Genomic DNA, 17,686 nt, shown 5'->3' on the forward strand with positions numbered 1-17,686 from the left:
TCTTCATTAACCACATTATTGAACATCTGTTTTCACCTGTTTCTCTCACTCTCAGACTGTCTTCCTTCCCCCTATTTAGTCCCGCCCCCTGTCAGAACCTGCTAGGTTGACTATATAGTTGATTGACACCTGGATGCCCAATGACAAATGTTGCTTCCATGAGCTTGGTATAAATGTAACATAATGCAGTGTGTCAACAGAGAATAAATGGTGTCATTCTATATGGCAAACATCACAGTACATTCATCTTACAGAGCTTTATATTGCTATAAAACTAAAAATGTCAAAGTCTGAAAAGTGTTCAGCAATCGTTTTGCTTTTATATATGTCACTCTGGATAAGAGTGTCTGCTAAGTCTGCACATTGTAATTGTAAATATTGTAAAATAACATGATCGTGGTGAATTGTCAATGTACTATATGTCATATTTATTAATATTTCAATGGTATATTCCCTTTTTAATTATGTCATTGGCATATTTGGAATATACACCAAAATATGGAATACAGGCTAATATTCCATATTTTCGGTCTGCCTATACGCTCAAGTTTAGGTCAAATCAAATCAAACTTTATTTATGTAGCACATTTCATTTTTAGATTGTGTTTTATTAGCCTTTATTACAAAACATACATTAACCACTTTAGCCCTACTTTGGCCATTTGAAAATAGCCGATCTATAAGCTCACAACGCGTCACAAAGCGATGCGTTGTGAGCTTGTAGATCTGCTATTTTCAAAACATTTGTGAAACAGGACATTCTGCATAATGAGTAATGGAAATGTATATTGACCAGATCTGTAGAGGGCGCATTGGAATAAATAACATAATTTCCATATGGTGGACACATTTTATTTTCTGCCCAAAACGTGTATTATACAGAGAAGGTGGGGTGCTGAGAGGCATACCACCTACCCTAGAGAATAGACTTTCAACAACACAAAACAGCCTTTGTTTCGGTGAGTAATGAAGTGGTTTTGTTTGTTTTGACTACAGTTGGAGCCCTCGCATGGCAGTGGAATTATGTGTCTATAGACCCCTTAACAGACGACGTCACACTGCCCAGACAGCACAGCGACATAGCGCCGATGTAGTGCCTATGCCTACATCCCTCTGTAGCATTGTAGGGGCTATGTCGCGTGGGGAGCGTTTGCTCACTGGGAAGATGTCTCCGCGACGTCGCTGGCCGCTTTTGCGCCGACATCGCTGCTCTCTCTGTGCGATCTTAATTCCGACGGTTGGAGGCTTATCCTCCCTTCACCCTCTCCTCATTCTCTCCTTGTCCTCTCTTTATCCTCTCTTCTCACGCTGTCCATTCTACACTTATTCTACACTACTCTAAATGTGCAAACATTGTTTTATGATGGTTAATATTTTCCAAAAATCTAAAATGAATAAATCATTTATTAGAAAAAGTCCTTACCTGCTGTACCTGGTAATGGAAGCCTTTCATATGATAAATATAAATTAAAATGTCTTTGGTCTCTTAATGGATATTTAAATATGTTAGTTTAACAGTAATAGTTTTCCATTGTTTAGCCTACCACTGCATAGAAATGACACATTTTCGTACTATACCTTTTCAAATTGTTCTGCAAAATTCTACTTCATTCACAATACCCTTTTCCCTGTCATTTCAACAAAGAAACATTAGCAAAGCTTTGTACGAAACCTTTTTCTTTATGTAGTCTGTTATTTCAGTGCAAATATAATCATAATATACAGAGCAGTATATAAAAATAAAACAAGTCCAAAAAGTGCAGTGTCACAACACCAGTGGTGGAAAGAGTACTCACATTTTTTATTTAAGTAAAAGTATCAATACTGCAATATAGTACTCTGTTACAAGTAAAAGTCCGGAATTCAAAATGTACTTGAGTAAAAGTACAAAAGTATTGGCATTAAAATGTACTTAAAGTACCAAAAGTAAAAGTACTCATTATACAGAATGTCACAAATGTCAAAAATTACAGGCAATTTTTAAATAGTCTGCATTGTGGCTTGCAGGGATCCCAGTCAAAAGCTTTATTGTATGATATACACCAGGGGTCTTCAACAGGGGCTCCGGGACCCCTAGGACCCCTCAGAGATACTGAAGGGGGGCCGCCAAATCTTTGTGTGATAGGGATTTTTTCTCATTTTTTACATTAACCACTTGAACCCTTGCATCCCTATTCTGGGGGGAACATTAGCCGAAAATAGCATACGAGCTTGTAGATCTGCTATTTTCAGCAAAGAGGTTTTGTGTACAGGGAAAAAAAGAGCAGGTCAAAGCTCAAGCTTACAAAGTATTGAGGGTTTTAAGTGGTTAAATGTCTGAAAACACACATTTAACATGAATCCAGTATGTAGCGGGGGGTCCCTGCTCCATCTCTCGCTCAGCTAAGGGGTCCTTGGCCTGAAAAATGTTGAAGACCTCTGATATACCCAATAAAGCTTTTAACTGGGTGCCCTGCAAGCCATAGTGTGCAGACTATTATTTTAGAATATTTAGTAAATGAATGCCCTACTTTGACATACAAGAGGAAGGAAGCTGGCTAAGTATCATAAGTGTCCTTGAGCAAGACACTGAACCCCTACTGCTTCCGATAGTAGGTTGGTGCCTTGCATGGTTTCCTCCGCCATCGGTGTGTGAATGAATGAATGTGAAGTACATCGTACAGCGATTTGAAGGGCCGGAAAGACTATAAAGGCGTTAAATGCATAAATGCAGTCCATCTACCTGTGCACAAGATGTAACAACATAAAACAACCTTGAACCATGAGTTTAAGTAGCAAAAACAGTGAATCCACAAGCTCACAACGCATAGCGACAGAATGTGAGCATATAGATCTGCCATTAAAAAAAAATAATTAAAGTGGTCAAGTGTGTCTGTGGGTTTAAAAAATATTTAACCAATGAAAAGAGCTTGTGACTAAATACTACATTGGAACACAGGTTCTTTTTCCCCATTTCCTGAAAACGAAACAGTTTTAGACATGCAAGGTTTCTGTTTCACGCTGACGATATGATAAAGCTGAGGAGCCCACAAAGACAAGAAGACCACTTCATTCTGTTGTTGATTGCAGTCCGTTTCTTTAGCCCCCACCACCACTTTCGACCTGAAGCCTGTTTGAAGTGATCGGTCATGGCGCTGTTGACTTGATGCTTTGTAGCATGTACATGTAGTCCCAATGGCTTCTGCAATGAAAAAACAAACAAACAAAAAAACATCAACAGCAAATATACTGTAGATGTTGCGTAGTGCAGACAAGGAAAAAAAATCCTTCATGACTATACATCTTATCAATCACATGTGTACACCGTGAAGAAGCAATCAACAGATAACTCTTCCACTGACAGAATGGATGGCTGTCTTTCTTTTTAAGATATTTTTGGGGGCTTTTTCTGCCTTTATTGATAGGGAAGTAGACTGACAGGAAACGGGGAGAGAGATGGGGGGTGACACACAGCAAAGGACCACTAGGCCAGCGGGCGCCCCAGTGGCTGTCTTCCTTAAGGCACTCTTCCCATGTTGTAAAACAAAAAAGGCTTGCACACAGTGGGCTCCTGTTGCAAAGTGCTTCATTGCACCCGAGTGCTGCTGTGACGTTTCAGGCTTTCGCCATTCTCCCGTTTAAGGAGAAGAGCATTAATATGACCACCTCGTCGTGGAAGCCTCCCAATATGGTGTTATATACACTACTGGTTCTCAACCTTTTCAGGCCGTGACCCCCCAAAATGATCATATTTGAACTGGGGACCCCCTCACCCTGACTTGGAATGTAAGGAGTTGAGGCATTCAATTTAGTTTGACTCGGTTCCACAGATAAATATTGTGAAAATAGCAGATCTACAAGCTCACAATGCCTCGCATTGCGAGGCGTTGTGAGCTTGTAGATCGGCTATTTTCACAATTTTGTTATATTAGGCTATTTGACAATTTGGCCAATGTTTTACCCGTTTATGGTATAGTTTGATGCAGTAATGGTCCCCCCCAAAATCATGTGGGGACCCCCCTGGGGATCCCGACCCACAGGTTGAGAACCACTGATATACACCAATATGGTGTTAGTTAAAGCCTTGCATCTCTTCGATGCCATCACTGCAACACCAAATCCATTGTGCCGAAAATAGCTGATCTACAAGCTCACAACACGTTGCAACGCGACATGTTGTGAGCTATAGATCGGCAACTTTCACAGATGGTTTGTCTATTATGACGTGTCCAGAATAGGGACTATAGGGTTAATGTGGCTAAAATGTACCTTGTGCAGTCTTCACTCTTTGCTGTAAAGGAATATGGTCCCAATGTTGAATACAAAATACAGTTTAACACTTTCCAGCTCTACAGATTGTTAGCCCTGTGCCGTTTTCTTCAAGAGGGCCTAGAGCATATTTAGTTTTTGGCCTGATAATGCATGTGAGAAAACGAATGAACAAAAACAGTCAACATAAACAATATTTTAATATATACATATAGAGATACCTTGTGCTTGTTCTGGCTCTTGATGTGCAGTAGAGAGTACTTTCAAGATCTACAGCGGAAAACACAATTAAATAAATTCAATGTTATGTAGTTTGACATTTATACTTATAGCTGCTGTAAAGATTGACATTACGGTATCAAGCTATTTTGATTGATTGAATACATTCCTGGTGTCAAGCTTAGAAGACTTGTCTAGGACCAGTTGCAAATTGCAGACAGGTGCTCTTTATGGCGGTTTTGAAGGAGGGTACGCAGATCGGTGCAGTTAAAGTTAAAAAGTTAAAAATGCAAATCGGCCTGTTATAGCGCCACCATGAGGCTGATTTGAAAAGTTTTAAGTGGCATTTCTTCCTCGGCCTAGTGGGAATGTGCGTGTGCAATTCTATGGAAATGACTAGCTGCGTTCATGATTTGAGGCAGTTTGTTCAAAACTCACCAATCCTGCAAACTTTGGAAGCCAACCTTAGCCAATGATGATGGAATATGGGAAATTGAAGAGATCCGGGTTGATCACATGACTATAGAGATACTGTGTACCGATTTGCATGACGTTTAGTTAAAAGCTGTAGGAGTAATAGGAAAAAATGGGTTTTGCACACATCGGCCTCCAGGTGGCGCTATAACAGGCCCATGTGAAAAATGTGGGGCAGAGGTTCTGAATTGGCATCCAGGGAGTGCACAGTTTCGCGGCGACCGGGCCAACGGTGCCGGAGATTCGCTGCTGGGGCGCACACACACACACACACACACACACACACAGCAGGGGTTAGGCGAGTCCTAGGTGTGAGGTTTAGTAGTAACCTGATCAGTTTGTTTTGGGAGGTCTGAAGTTTTGCTTTTAATGCCTTTGAGGTACTAGGTGTACCATGAGGTGTATGCATGGTCATAAAATGGGCTTGCTTCAGGGGATTAGGGACTATGAATTAATCAACATAGCCTTTCTTTAAGTATACCTGCTGTTGAGGTGTGGGGAGGGAATGTCACCAGCATATTTGACATGGCCGGCATGTACCTGGGAGGATACTTATTCCATATGTAGAGTGGAATACATTGTCTTCATAATTAGCTACAATGAGGAGACGTTGAATAAAAAAAAGATACAAATTGAAAAATTACATTTAGGTGTTGGGTGATCACTGATAAGTCTCAGAAGTGTCTGGTGTTGGCTGAGCTGCTTAAGTCCTGTCATGCCGTGGTCGCCTGCCGCTAGCTGCATATCCTTGGTCTTCTCTGGTCATATGTCTTGTTTATAGATCACAGAATCAGTACCAACAGCCATCAGACAAAAATCTCAAGGCACCAAGCATGACACACAATAACAGATAAATGTCAGTATTAACAGATGAAATTAACATATGGTACTGGTTGCTGTGTTTCTCTGTACCTTAATCAGTCTATTTTTTAAAAATAAACATTTGTTTATCATTCAATTAGTTCTTTTTTGTCAAGAAACATCTGTTGTTTGGTTAGTTTACACACACACACACACACACACACACACAGTAGCTTATTAAAAACGGCTTAGGTGGTAGGGATCATAAGTCAATCAAGATAGCCTTTCTTTAAGTATACCTGGTGTGGAGAGGGGCTGTCAACAGCACAACATATCCTCTCGAGGTAACATGCTGGCATGGCCAGCATGTTACCTAGAGAGGATAATTATTACAAATGTACAGTGGAATAGATAGTCTTCAGTCTTCAGCTACAAAGAGGACACCATTGAATAAAAAGGCAACAAAATTAAAAACTCACATTCAGGTTGTTGGGATACAAGTCTCAGACATGTCTGGTGTTGGCTGAGCTGCTTAAAAAGAAGATGGGAGGCCTCGAGTCCCGTTCACGACGATCTGCACGTCTCTCCCCATCTCTCACATCTTTTTTCCTGTCCTTCTCCACTATACCTATAAATAAAGTCAGAAAAGACCCCAAAAAAAAATGGAACACTTGGCAATACAACAAAAGTTTACAATTGAACAAAGTTTACATTTTGATGTGTCACTATAAGTAGTCAGTGTAGTATAGACCAATTATTTGTTAACAAACATTGACACTGGACGCACAGGTGACTGCTTCATGTAATCAATTCCCAACAGATTTCCAAACCCCAAACCTGCTGTTTTGGGGTGCGCTGGTTTTAGTTCATTCAACCCCCTCTTGTGTGTTGGCTAGTGAGGTGCGTCCTAGTGAGACATATGTACTTCACCCCGCAACGGTATTGCGTGCCGAGAACAGCTGACATACAAGCTCACAATCACGTCGCGGATGAGACTGTTGTGAGCTTGGAGGTCTGCTGTTCTCAGACGTTCTCTGCGCACGACACCTTTGCGGGACGGACGGGCTGCAGCTGCGCGAGCAAGAGCAGGTTCTGGTGCCATGATCATAGAGCGCTCCCTCCATTCTTATGACAGCCACTGGAGGTGGGGTTTGGGGGACAACTGTTTTGAATTGCTATTATTGTTTACACACAACAGAAACCAAGGATTATATATTTCAAGAGCGAGAGATCACAGTAAAAATCCTAAGCATTCTTCCTCCACACTGGGAGAAAAACAGCATCTGAAAGTTTGATGGGATGCATTTTTACACGTGAGGCTGTGACCACTTTTACATCGCATCTTATGAGCAGTGGGGTTCAGTTGGTGCCGGCCTGCGTGCGCAAACTGGTTCTTATTAGTGTGACGTAGTCTGTTAATAGTAGTCTGCTATATAGTCGCTGGTGAAGAAAGACACAAGAATGTACAAGAGATACAGAGTCACTTTGAACGTACCAGATGCACAGCATACTTTCTCAGCCTGGATCCCTCGTGCCCTGTGGTCACCGGACACTGGCTGTATGTCCGTGGTCTTGTCTGGTCATGTGTCTCATTCGTAGTTCATAGGTCACAGAATCAGTCCCAGCAGCCATCAGCCAAAAATCTAAAGGCACCAAGCATGACACACAATAACAGTTTTAACAGATAATACTAGTTCTGTTCCAGTACCAATCTCCTCCTTTTTTCCCCTTATTTTTTGCATTTTTCAATTATATAAAACATGACAACAGTATGGCTCTTGTTTAAAAAAACTAAAAACAGAGCAGATAGACATCACATACAAATACATACACAACATTATACAAAATAAATAAATTACCATTTATTTATCATTCAATTTGTTCAAGAATCATCTCCAACATGTCAGGTTAGTACACACACACCTCTCTCTCAAGGCCCAATATTAGCTGTAGTATGTGGCCGATTCTGTCGGAAGTTCCCAATGGGCGGTAGTGACGGGGCGCATCCGGTGGAACCCGGAATTACACTAAATGTAAACAGGAAGTAAACGAGGGTGGGAAATGGCGTTCGGCCACAGACGGCATTAAAACACTTCTTCATTGAAAGATATGGATTATTACATTACACTACTACCCCGTAGACCCAGTTAACATTAGGGGCTCGGCGGCAAGCACCTTTATTTTCATTTTGTACAATGTTTGGAGTGTCTACGGGGCATAGTGCAGAAAGTCCAGGTGTCCATCGGAAGTGCACCCTACAACTCTCGTAGATTGAAAACGTCAGAATCATAAATACGTCTACGAGGGTTGTATACTACAGCTAGCCCAATCTATACACACAGTGACCCTCACTCTCCACGATAGCTTTCGTACAGAGAGTGAGGTTCCAAACAGGGCTAGGAGCATATAAGCTAAGCCTGGCACTCTTTTCCTCATGTGTACAGTACAATGTGTCAATTTGAACCATTATCTTAAAAAATAAGCTGTCAATAAGTCGAATATAAATAGAAAAACATGTGTAGCCATAAAACAGGTACCGCCCTGTGTAGTGTCTAGTCTAGCGTGACGTAGGCTACTAACAGAACTGAAGTTTTCAGCTCAATATAACCTAAAAAATAAAAACATATTTGACATATCATCGATGAAATTATGAATTTTAGAACATATCCTAACCATTTCTAGTGCATAACTGTGATGTTTTACATTACAAACCTGTTTTAAACAGCTGAAATGAGGAGAAACGACGGTCGGCTGTTGGAGAAAGTGTTGTTGTATCACCAGCTGGGCTCTGACGAGCAGCTAGTAAGGTGGGAGTGGTTCACAGCTCATCCCTAGACTGGTGACGCGAGGTTAGCGCCTCCCTGTGGCGTGACAGGCAAGTGAGCCAACTATTTAACTCTGATTAAAATCCATCCTGTTGAACGCGACATATCACCGATGTAGCAGCAATAGCCCCTACATAGCCAACGCAGGGAAAATAAGTCGCTCTGCCGATCCCCTAGCAACACCCACGCTATGCACAGAAATGGAACGCGATGTATCGGCGATATGACGCTCTTATTCTGACGTCGCAGCGACGCTGGGTGCTGTCTGGGTGGTTGCAAGCGTCATACTGGTTGCAAATGAAACCCATTCTGTCAGGTCTCTCGCTAGGACGCGCAGCACTAGCCAACACACAAGAGGGGGTTTGGGGGTGCCCCGAAACAACAGGTTGAGAATTGATTGCATGAAAGAATCACCTGTTTATCCAGTCTCAATGTTGGTAAACGAATGATTGGTCTATAAGCGAAGCCGAGCGCTGGCGGAGCGTTAGAGAGAACTCACTAACGCTCCGGACCAGGGCTACGTTTAGGAATATGGAATACCATGTGAATATCGCCGGATTTGCCCGGGGCGACTGTTTTGGGGCGTTTTGGTTTTCAAACATTTGAGTGCTTCCTGACCTCCACCACTGCCGTTTGGACTGCAGAGTCCTCACGCTTCCTAACAACATCCTAACATCAGTCCTAACGCAGGTCCTAACACTTGCTACAGTTCCTAACGGCTCCTAATCCTAACACTTTCCCAGTGCTTCCTCCACCACTGCCGTTTGGACTGCAAACAAACAGAGTCCTAACGCTTCCTACCAACATCCTAACAGGTCCTAACGCAGGTCCTAACACAGGTCCTAACGCAGGTCCTAACACTTGCTACGGTTCCTAACACTTTCCCAACGGCCAACGCTAACAGGTCCTAACAGCTTTAGTAAACGCGTGCCAACCTCTGTGACATCCGTAGTCACGGTGGCCGAGAGGTTAAGGCGTTGGACTCGAAATCCAATGGGGTTTCCCCGCACAGGTTCGAATCCTGTTCGTGACGACGTTCCGTTTTTCATTCTTTCCCGTGGCACTTATTTTAACACTTTAATCTTATAGTCTGTATGGTAGACGGAGTAGGCCATGTAAATACAATATAATAATAAGCCACTTTAAGACCATTGTTTCAGACAAACCCAAATTATAGGACAAGTCGTCTGTCTCCACTCCAGGCGAGTCGAGACAATGATGATGATAATAATAATAATAATAATTATTATTATAATAACAATAATAATAATAAGCAGGCTACTGCTGCTGGTATAATAATATTAGCATTTGCTAAAGTGGTTAAAACAATCGCTGGCGCTCAGCCCCGAATGTCGGAACACACCGGGTAACAGTGGTGTAAGTAAAGTGAAGTACATTTACTCAAGTACTGTACTGTACTTTAAGTTCCCCCTTTTGAGTTATTTTGACTTATCCTGGAGTATTTCCAAATTCCAGTACTTTTACTTCTACCCCACACTCTCAGAGGCAAATATTGTATTTTACTCCACTTAAAATATTTGAAAACTAACTTGTCAGTTACTAGTTTTTGATTATTATTACAAAACATACATTAACCACTTCAGCCATTTCGGCCATTTAAAATAGCAGATCTATAAAGCTCACAATGCATGCATAGTGAGCTTGTAGATCTGCTATTTTCAAAAGATTTATTTGAAAACTTGAGCAAATGGGACAGAATCTGCATACTGGGTACTTTTACTTTGGTACTTTAAGTACATTTTGATGCCAATACTTTCGTACTTTTACTCCTTTGAATTCCGGACTTTTACTTGTAACAGAGTAGGCTATTACTACATTGCAGTATTGATACTTTTACTTAAAGTAAAACATTTGAGTAGCCTACTTTTTCCACCACTGCTGAGGAACATCAGTGGTTCCAGTGACTTTACAAACCTGACTGATACAGCTGAACATTATGGAGTTACATTTGTATCTTTATATCAACCAAACAATGTGTTTTGTTTGTAGATACAATAAGTTGTCATTAAAGCAGAAGCAGGGGCTTTCAACGGTGGTTACTCCTGCCGGGACCACCTGCAATACCTCCGCGGACCACCAGTGGTCCGCGGAGGTATTGCAGGTGGTCCCTGACTCCCTGGCCTTTGAATAAGTAAGTTACAGGAGTTCTTACTGTATGGTGTGTGTGTGTGTGTGTGTGTGTGTGTGTGTGTGTGTGTGTGTGTGTGTGTGTGATATGAAATGTGAGTTTACCATAATCCAGGAATTCCTTAATCATGTTCAAGGGCTTTTGTAGAGAAATGAGACAGACTCCAGTCACTTTCAAATTAGAGCACTGCAGAGGACTGTCTGTTTCCAGCTGACGCTCATTGACGCTCGTTAATGTTATAGGAATCAAGGCAATTATGCTTCTGCACTGGTAAGGCCTACATCTAATCTAAGATTAGTGGGACTCACACATATTGATATTCTAGCTATTTTATTTGATCAGATATGTGATGTTGTTTCCTGACAATTAGTTGACTTTTGGTGAAAAAGCCTGCATATATATCGGTTATAGTGGTGGTCCCCAGGTTGCTCTTGGTCAGGATGGTGGTCCCTGGGTCAAAATCAGTTGAAAGGGTGTGAATCACTGGTTTCTTTCAAAACTGTCCTGAAAAAGCATCTATCAGAATGAAGACCATAAGGGAAGTTAGATTTTAATTTCATTTTCCTCCTCTGTAAATATAGCTGATGTATTAAAGCGGCACTATGTAACTTTCTATTTATGAATACAATGTCATTTGTCCAATCTGTATGGTAGAGTATGTTAAAGGGATAGTTCACCCAAAGAACTAATATTTTTGTCTATCGATTAGTCACCCCATGGAGACTTGAATTCATGGATATTTTTTAGTTTTTTGTCGCATTCCTAAGCCAATCATTTGATGACCAGCGGACATCGGTTCCGGTAGGAGACACAAAGGAGACTCTTTGTGTCTCCTACCGGAAACCGCTGCCGGTCATCAAGTTAGGAGCACAATGGAAACAAGTCTCCAGGTCATTTTTTTTTGTTATCCTTTTAGCCTAAATGTTTTACTGTAGCTCCGTGCCGTTTACGTTTATTGACTAATAAAGTACTCACTCAATCAAAAGTCAACATTGCACAATTTTTTAGGATATTTTTGGGGGCTTTTATGCCTTTATTTGACAGGACAGCAGGCTGACAGGAAATGGGGGGAGAGATGGGGGGGGCGACACACAGCAAAGGTCGCCGGAATCGGGAGTCGAACTCGCGACACGCCGTCAAGCTGGCTAACCAGCGTATGTGGTATGCGCCTGGGACCGCTAGGCCAGCGGGCGCCCCTCAACAATGCATTTCTACAGAAAATGTTCAACTTGCTCAGCGTCCTTCTCATCAGAATTTAAAAAGCATTCACATGTTTTTGTATTTATTTTGTCTCGTTTTACAGTGATCAATTAACACATCAAGGACTCCTCCAATAACCATGAAAGTCAAAACCAGCATAATCTTTCGAAGTGGAACCCCGGGTCTCGGTTCAGTCGGGTCAGGAGTCAAAGTGAGTGAAAACCCCTGCTCTGTATGGACGTTGTTCTTTGATTTGTGTACTCAAAGGTCATGTACCACAAAAATACACGAACGACTTGCAAATATGCAAAACAAACCGTGCAAATACGTGGTCACACGCACGCGTTTTGCGGATCCATTTCGACGCGTGAAGCGCCTTCTGCATGTGTGTGGAACGTTGTCCGATTTGTACCACAGCAATCTGTACCCCATCCCACAAAATAGTTGCATATCAACTGGGATGAGTTGAATATCGATCCTGATACCATCCCGTAAAGCATTGGTTCTCAAAGTGGGGTCCGGGGACCCCCAGGGGTCCTTGAGGGGGTCCTCCGCAAAATGCGTGAATATAGCATCACAATAATTTTGACCACTTTAACCTTGTATACTTTGGCTAGTCAAAAATAGCAGATATACAAGCTCATAGTGCGGCACCGAGTGCCGCGCTATGAGCTTGTAGATCTGCTATTTTTGAAAAATCTTGGAAGATTCGTGCAAATCTTTGAATATATTTCTTTTAAAGCGAACATTTTAACACAAATCTTTGCTTCTGGGGGTCCCTGGCACAACATATTTTCAGATGGGGGTCCGCGGCCAAATATATATCAATTTGGGGGTCCCTGGCATGAAAAAGTTTGAGAAGCACTGATATAAAGGACCGCCCTAAATCATTTGCAATGGTCCTGCAATGCAGCTGCTTTTTTCCCCCTTCTATTTAACTTCTGAATGGTTTCCACCAAGTATTAGCCGATCCATTGAATACTTAGATGTCACTCGGTAGGTGGAGATCTAGACTACACCCTCCCTGCACAATATCCGTTTGCCCCCCCCCCCCCCCCCCCCCCCCCCGCCCCCGCCAAAGGGGTCCGAAAAGGGTGCCAATGTATGGCCCCACCCCAGGGTAGGTCTGAGCCAGGACCAGACAGGGCCAAGCCGGTGGTGTGTCATGCTGCTTGCTACTGATTGGTCGTTAAAGAGAGGACTGTGTTTGCTCTCCCCCAGGACTTCAGAACACGTATACAGTTTGCTGTGATTTGTTTTTATTTGTATATATTTTGCACTGGATCCGCTGTGATTTGTTTACACTTGTTGTTAATAAAAACAGTTTTATTAACAACATCCATTCAGTTCAATTTTTACACTCTAGAGTTTACAGACTTGTAAGGGTCCATTTGGTTCTCCTGCACAGGTGATTTGCATTTGTATACAGGACAGTTGGTCACTCATCTACATTACATTGTTAGGCAAGAAGCAATGACCTCCATCTATACGTCCTTACATTACAAAGGAGTGTCAATGACCCGAGTCTGCTACGCACACCTGGGGATTTGAGAGTGGGTGCTTCTGTGCAATGGAAACCGCAGATATTTTGTGTGCTGGGCCATGCGAGACCAAAAGGTCCGGTGTGGTGTGGTGTGGTGTGGTATGGTGTGGTGTGGTGTGGTGTGGTGTGGTGTGGTGTGGGGCTAAACTGGCTGTGGAAACCGTGGTCCTCGGACGAGACTTCCTCCTGGGGCTCATAGCTACAGTATGCGTTCTCCATGTCCACTTACCCTCAATAAAAAACAAGTAATAATAATAATAATCATAACAATCATAATAACAACAACAAAAGGGTGCATCCCCTTTCCTTTAAATAAAACTAAATGTAAAACAACGGACAGCATTGTCAGATTCTCAGAGCTTCCTGTACTCACATCACCATATCGTTCACAATGAAACGTCCATGCGAGTGGTGTGGCAGTAAACCCGTTACCCCCCCCCCCCTCCCACCCTACCCAATAGCAGCTTCAATCCATCTGTTGACCCTTAAAGGCCAATTTGTGATTTGAGCGACAGTCGACAGACACGTCGCACTATACGCGTGTCTCAATGTTTCGAGTTTAGAGCATTCACAGCGTCTGCGACCATTCCTTGTTCCCACGTTTTACAGTTGAAGTACGCTGCACCGTCAGCAGACGTCCTACGCAACACATTTTGTGTCATTTTTGGTCGACACTTGACGCTAAAAGCATAAATTGGCCATAATGGTGACACTCTGCCCACTAACTCCCGCCCCCCCCGCCCCGCCCCCCCGTCCAAGAAGTGTAAATGTAAACAAAAGGATGGGGCGTTGCAGTAACCAAGTTCCCCTTAACAACTCCAGAGACGAGAGTTCCTGGAGTGAAAGGCAAGGCTCCCTGGTGCGACGGTAAATTACGGCTCGCTCGGCAGTGGAACGGGAGGCCGTCGCTTGCGCCATTCGGCAACCCCTCTGTACTGTAGACGCTGGTCACAGCCATTCGGCATCCCCTCTGTACTGTAGACGCTGGTCACAGCCATTCGGCATCCCCTCTGTGCGGTAGACGCTGGTCACAGCCATTCGGCATCCCCTCTGTGCGGTAGACGCTGGTCACAGCCATTCGGCATCCCCTCTGTACTGTAGACGCTGGTCACAGCCATTCGGCATCCCCTCTGTGCGGTAGACGCTGGTCACAGCCATTCGGCATCCCCTCTGTGCGGTAGACGCTGGTCACAGCCATTCGGCATCCCCTCTGTGCGGCCGACGCTGGTCACAGTGTCACAGTATGATGCCAGGGTAAGGGAACGTGCAGTGACGGTTTTCAGTAAATATGTCCTCCCCCCCCCAAACCCACCCCCAACCCCTCTGTTCCTCTGCCACAGCTCAGTAGCGCCCCCTGTGGTTGGACCTGGACATGGTGAGCGGCAGAGAGACGGAGGACAGAGAGGACACCTCCCAGTAGAGAGAGCGGGACAGGAAGAGCTGGTAGAGGCTCACCATGGAGATGGTCTGACACAGAATCACCCCCATGGTCACCACCTGGAGAGAGAGAGAGAGACACAGAGAGTGAGAGAGAGAGAGAGAGAGAGAGAGAGAGAGAGAGAGAGAGAGAGAGAGAGAGAGAGAGAGAGAGAGAGAGAGACAGAGAGAGAGAGTGAGAGAGAGAGAGAGACACAGAGAGTGAGAGAGAGAGTGTGTGTGTGTGTGTGTGTGTGTGTGTGTGTGTGTGTGTGTGTGTGTGTGTGTGTGTGTGTGTGTGTGTGTGCGTTCTAACCTTCTCCCTCTGGTGCTCATTGAATATGACAGAGATGAAGACCAGGACAGGATGACAGAGGAACCACAGGAAGCAGCCCTGCATGGAGACAAGCAGAGGAACACATGAAGCACCACCTCAACACTGGCTGTCAATAACGTGTGTACACATGTCAATAACCATGTGTACACATGTCAATAACCATGTGTACACATGTCAATATAACCATGTGTACACATGTCAATATAACCATGTGTACACATCATGTGTACTATGTAGCTTTAGTGATTTAGTCTATTTCCCCCCCTTTTTCTTTTGCCTTTTTCTCTTGCATTTGTTACCATTATTTTAATGTGTACATTGTTCCTATACATTTTGAGACAATGAAGGAAACATTTTGATCACGAAAAAACTAAATTATCTGTGTGTGTGTGTGTGTGTGTGTGTGTGTGTGTGTGTGTGTGTGTGTGTGTGTGTGTGTGTGTGTGTGTGTGTGTGTGTGTGTGTGTGTGTGTGTGTGTGTGTGTGTGTCTGTGTGTAGTGGTCCTTCTGGCCGATCTACACGGTCACAGCTTTTTTCTGTTCTGGCCCCACAGTGGTGGAATCAACTCCCCACTAGCCTCGGAAACCCATGCTTTTTTTTTTTGTTACAAAAGAAAAAAAGCCTGGGGGAGCCATGCAGGAACGATGGTCTTAGGACCTTATTATCTCCTAACCAATCAGAGTGCAGAGGGGCGTCGCTCTAAATTTGGTGACGTCAGCGTGCTCCGTGCACAGGCCGGGGGGGGGGAGGGGAGGGGAGGCGGGGACATAGATTGGTGAAGCAATAGGAAGCCCTGCACGAATCCGTGCGGCTGAGTTTGGCTCCGCCCTTAAAGACCATCGATTGGGCTCGTTCTCTCAGTTCCCCACTGATGTCAGGACAGCAGAGTCACTGCCCATCTTTCGCCGCAGGCTGAAAACCCACCTCTTCAGGAAACACTACCCTGACCTTTCCTCTTTGCCTTGCCTACTTGTTGTCAATTAGTTGTACAAGCTCTTGTCTTATTGGATCTTGTTTATTCAATACACTTGGTTTTTTATTCAATACACTTGGTTTTAGCCCTTGCTCATTTGATTTTCCTATTTGTCTCATCTGTTTAAGAAAGTAGGTAGCTGATATATTGCATTTTTACCTCAGCGCTAGGTATACTCTCAGTTGCTTGTTTTAGAAGAGAATGCACTTAAGACTTCTGGTGATTAGTAGTTTTCGTTCTCTATGTTGAATGCACTTAATGTAAGTCGCTTTGGATAAAAGCGTCTGCTAAATGACTGTAATGTAATGTAATGTAATGTGTGTGTGTGTGTGTGTGTGTGTGTGTGTGTGTGTGTGTGTGTGTGTGTGTGTGTGTGTGTGTGTGTGTGTGTGTGTGTGTGCGTGCGAGTGAGTTCCCTTCCCTACCTTTGCGAAGCAGAGGTAGAAGTCTCTCTTGAGCGCGCTCCTCTCGGTGCAGATGATCTGGTAGAGGACGGGGGCCAGCAGCAGAGCCAGGCCCACCCTCAGCACGATGAGCAGCACCCCGGCCACGCTCCGCTGGCCGTGGAGGCTGTGGTGCTCCGACCCCCAGTCCCAAATACTGCTCCCACAGCAACAACACCGCCTGACAAAACACACACACACACACACACACACACACACACACACACACACACACACAGGAAGGTTACATTAGACGGTCAAACCAGATACAACTGCTGTACATGCTTATTAACCCATTAAGGCCTGAGGTTCTGATTCTACAAATGTCTTCTAAAACAGGTTTTTGAAAAAAAAAAAACGTATGTTACTATGTCAGTAGCCTGAGGCTACGAGCTCAATCCATGGTCTTGAAGGGCGGACCCAAACACAGCCGCCCGGATTTGTGCGTGGCTTCCTATTGCTTCACCAATCTATGTCCCCGCCTCCCCTCCCCTCCCCCCCTCGGCCTGTGCACGGAGCACGCTGACGTCACCAAATTTAGAGCGACGCCCCTCTGCACTCTGATTGGTTAGGAGATAACAAGGTCCAAGACCATCGTTCCTGCATAGCTCCCCCAGGCTTTTTTTCTTTTGTAACAAAAAAAAAAGCCTGGGTTTCCGAGGCTACTATGTCAGTGGTTCTCAATTTTTTTTCATATCAAAGACCCCCAAAATGATTTGGCCACGGACTGCCAACTCAAAATGTGTCGTTCCAGGGACGCCCCAGAAGCAAAGATTTGAGTCACAAATGTTCGCTTTAAAAAAAAAATATATATATTCAAAGAAATGCACACATTTTCATTATTTTTCAAAAATAGCAGATCTACAAGCTCATAGCGCGGCACTCGGTGCCGTGCTATGAGCTTGTAGATCTGCTATTTTTCAATAGCCAAAGTGTAAAATAAAGGAGTAGTTCACCCAAAAAAATTACTTATTTCATATCACTTACCCACCTCACGAAGCCTTGAATTCATGGAGATTTTTTTTGTTTTTGTCACATTCCTAAGCCAATAATCTGA

General features: G+C 43.7%; 1 protein-coding gene and 1 long non-coding RNA gene across 3 annotated transcripts in view; both read right to left on the bottom strand.

The window, feature by feature from the left end:
* Positions 1 to 1,678: 1,678 nt before the first annotated feature.
* Positions 1,679 to 8,533, bottom strand: LOC308080741. 2 transcript variants are annotated; one of them, XR_013932732.1, is made up of 7 exons: positions 8,455 to 8,528; positions 7,666 to 7,769; positions 7,238 to 7,385; positions 6,222 to 6,370; positions 5,586 to 5,711; positions 4,470 to 4,518; positions 1,679 to 3,181 (listed from the first exon to the last, which is right to left on the bottom strand). It is a non-coding gene; the product is annotated as an uncharacterized lncRNA (long non-coding RNA). The 2 variants fall into 2 exon arrangements; XR_013932731.1 differs by lacking the exon at positions 7,666 to 7,769 and having other exon boundaries at positions 8,455 to 8,533.
* A 6,265-nt stretch (positions 8,534 to 14,798) lies between these two features.
* The window catches only part of gpr180 (G protein-coupled receptor 180), a 12,142-nt gene continuing 9,254 nt past the window's right edge, over positions 14,799 to 17,686 (bottom strand). Inside the window, 4 exon segments of the mRNA XM_080422871.1 lie at positions 14,799 to 14,956; positions 15,192 to 15,269; positions 16,612 to 16,779; positions 16,781 to 16,810. Of these exon segments, the coding sequence (XP_080278997.1) occupies positions 14,801 to 14,956; positions 15,192 to 15,269; positions 16,612 to 16,779; positions 16,781 to 16,810 (432 nt within the window). The 3' untranslated portion in view covers positions 14,799 to 14,800.

Source organism: Gymnoscopelus braueri, assembly GCF_963280865.1.
Source record: "Gymnoscopelus braueri genome assembly, chromosome: 24".
Taxonomy (NCBI): Eukaryota; Metazoa; Chordata; class Actinopteri; order Myctophiformes; family Myctophidae; genus Gymnoscopelus; species Gymnoscopelus braueri.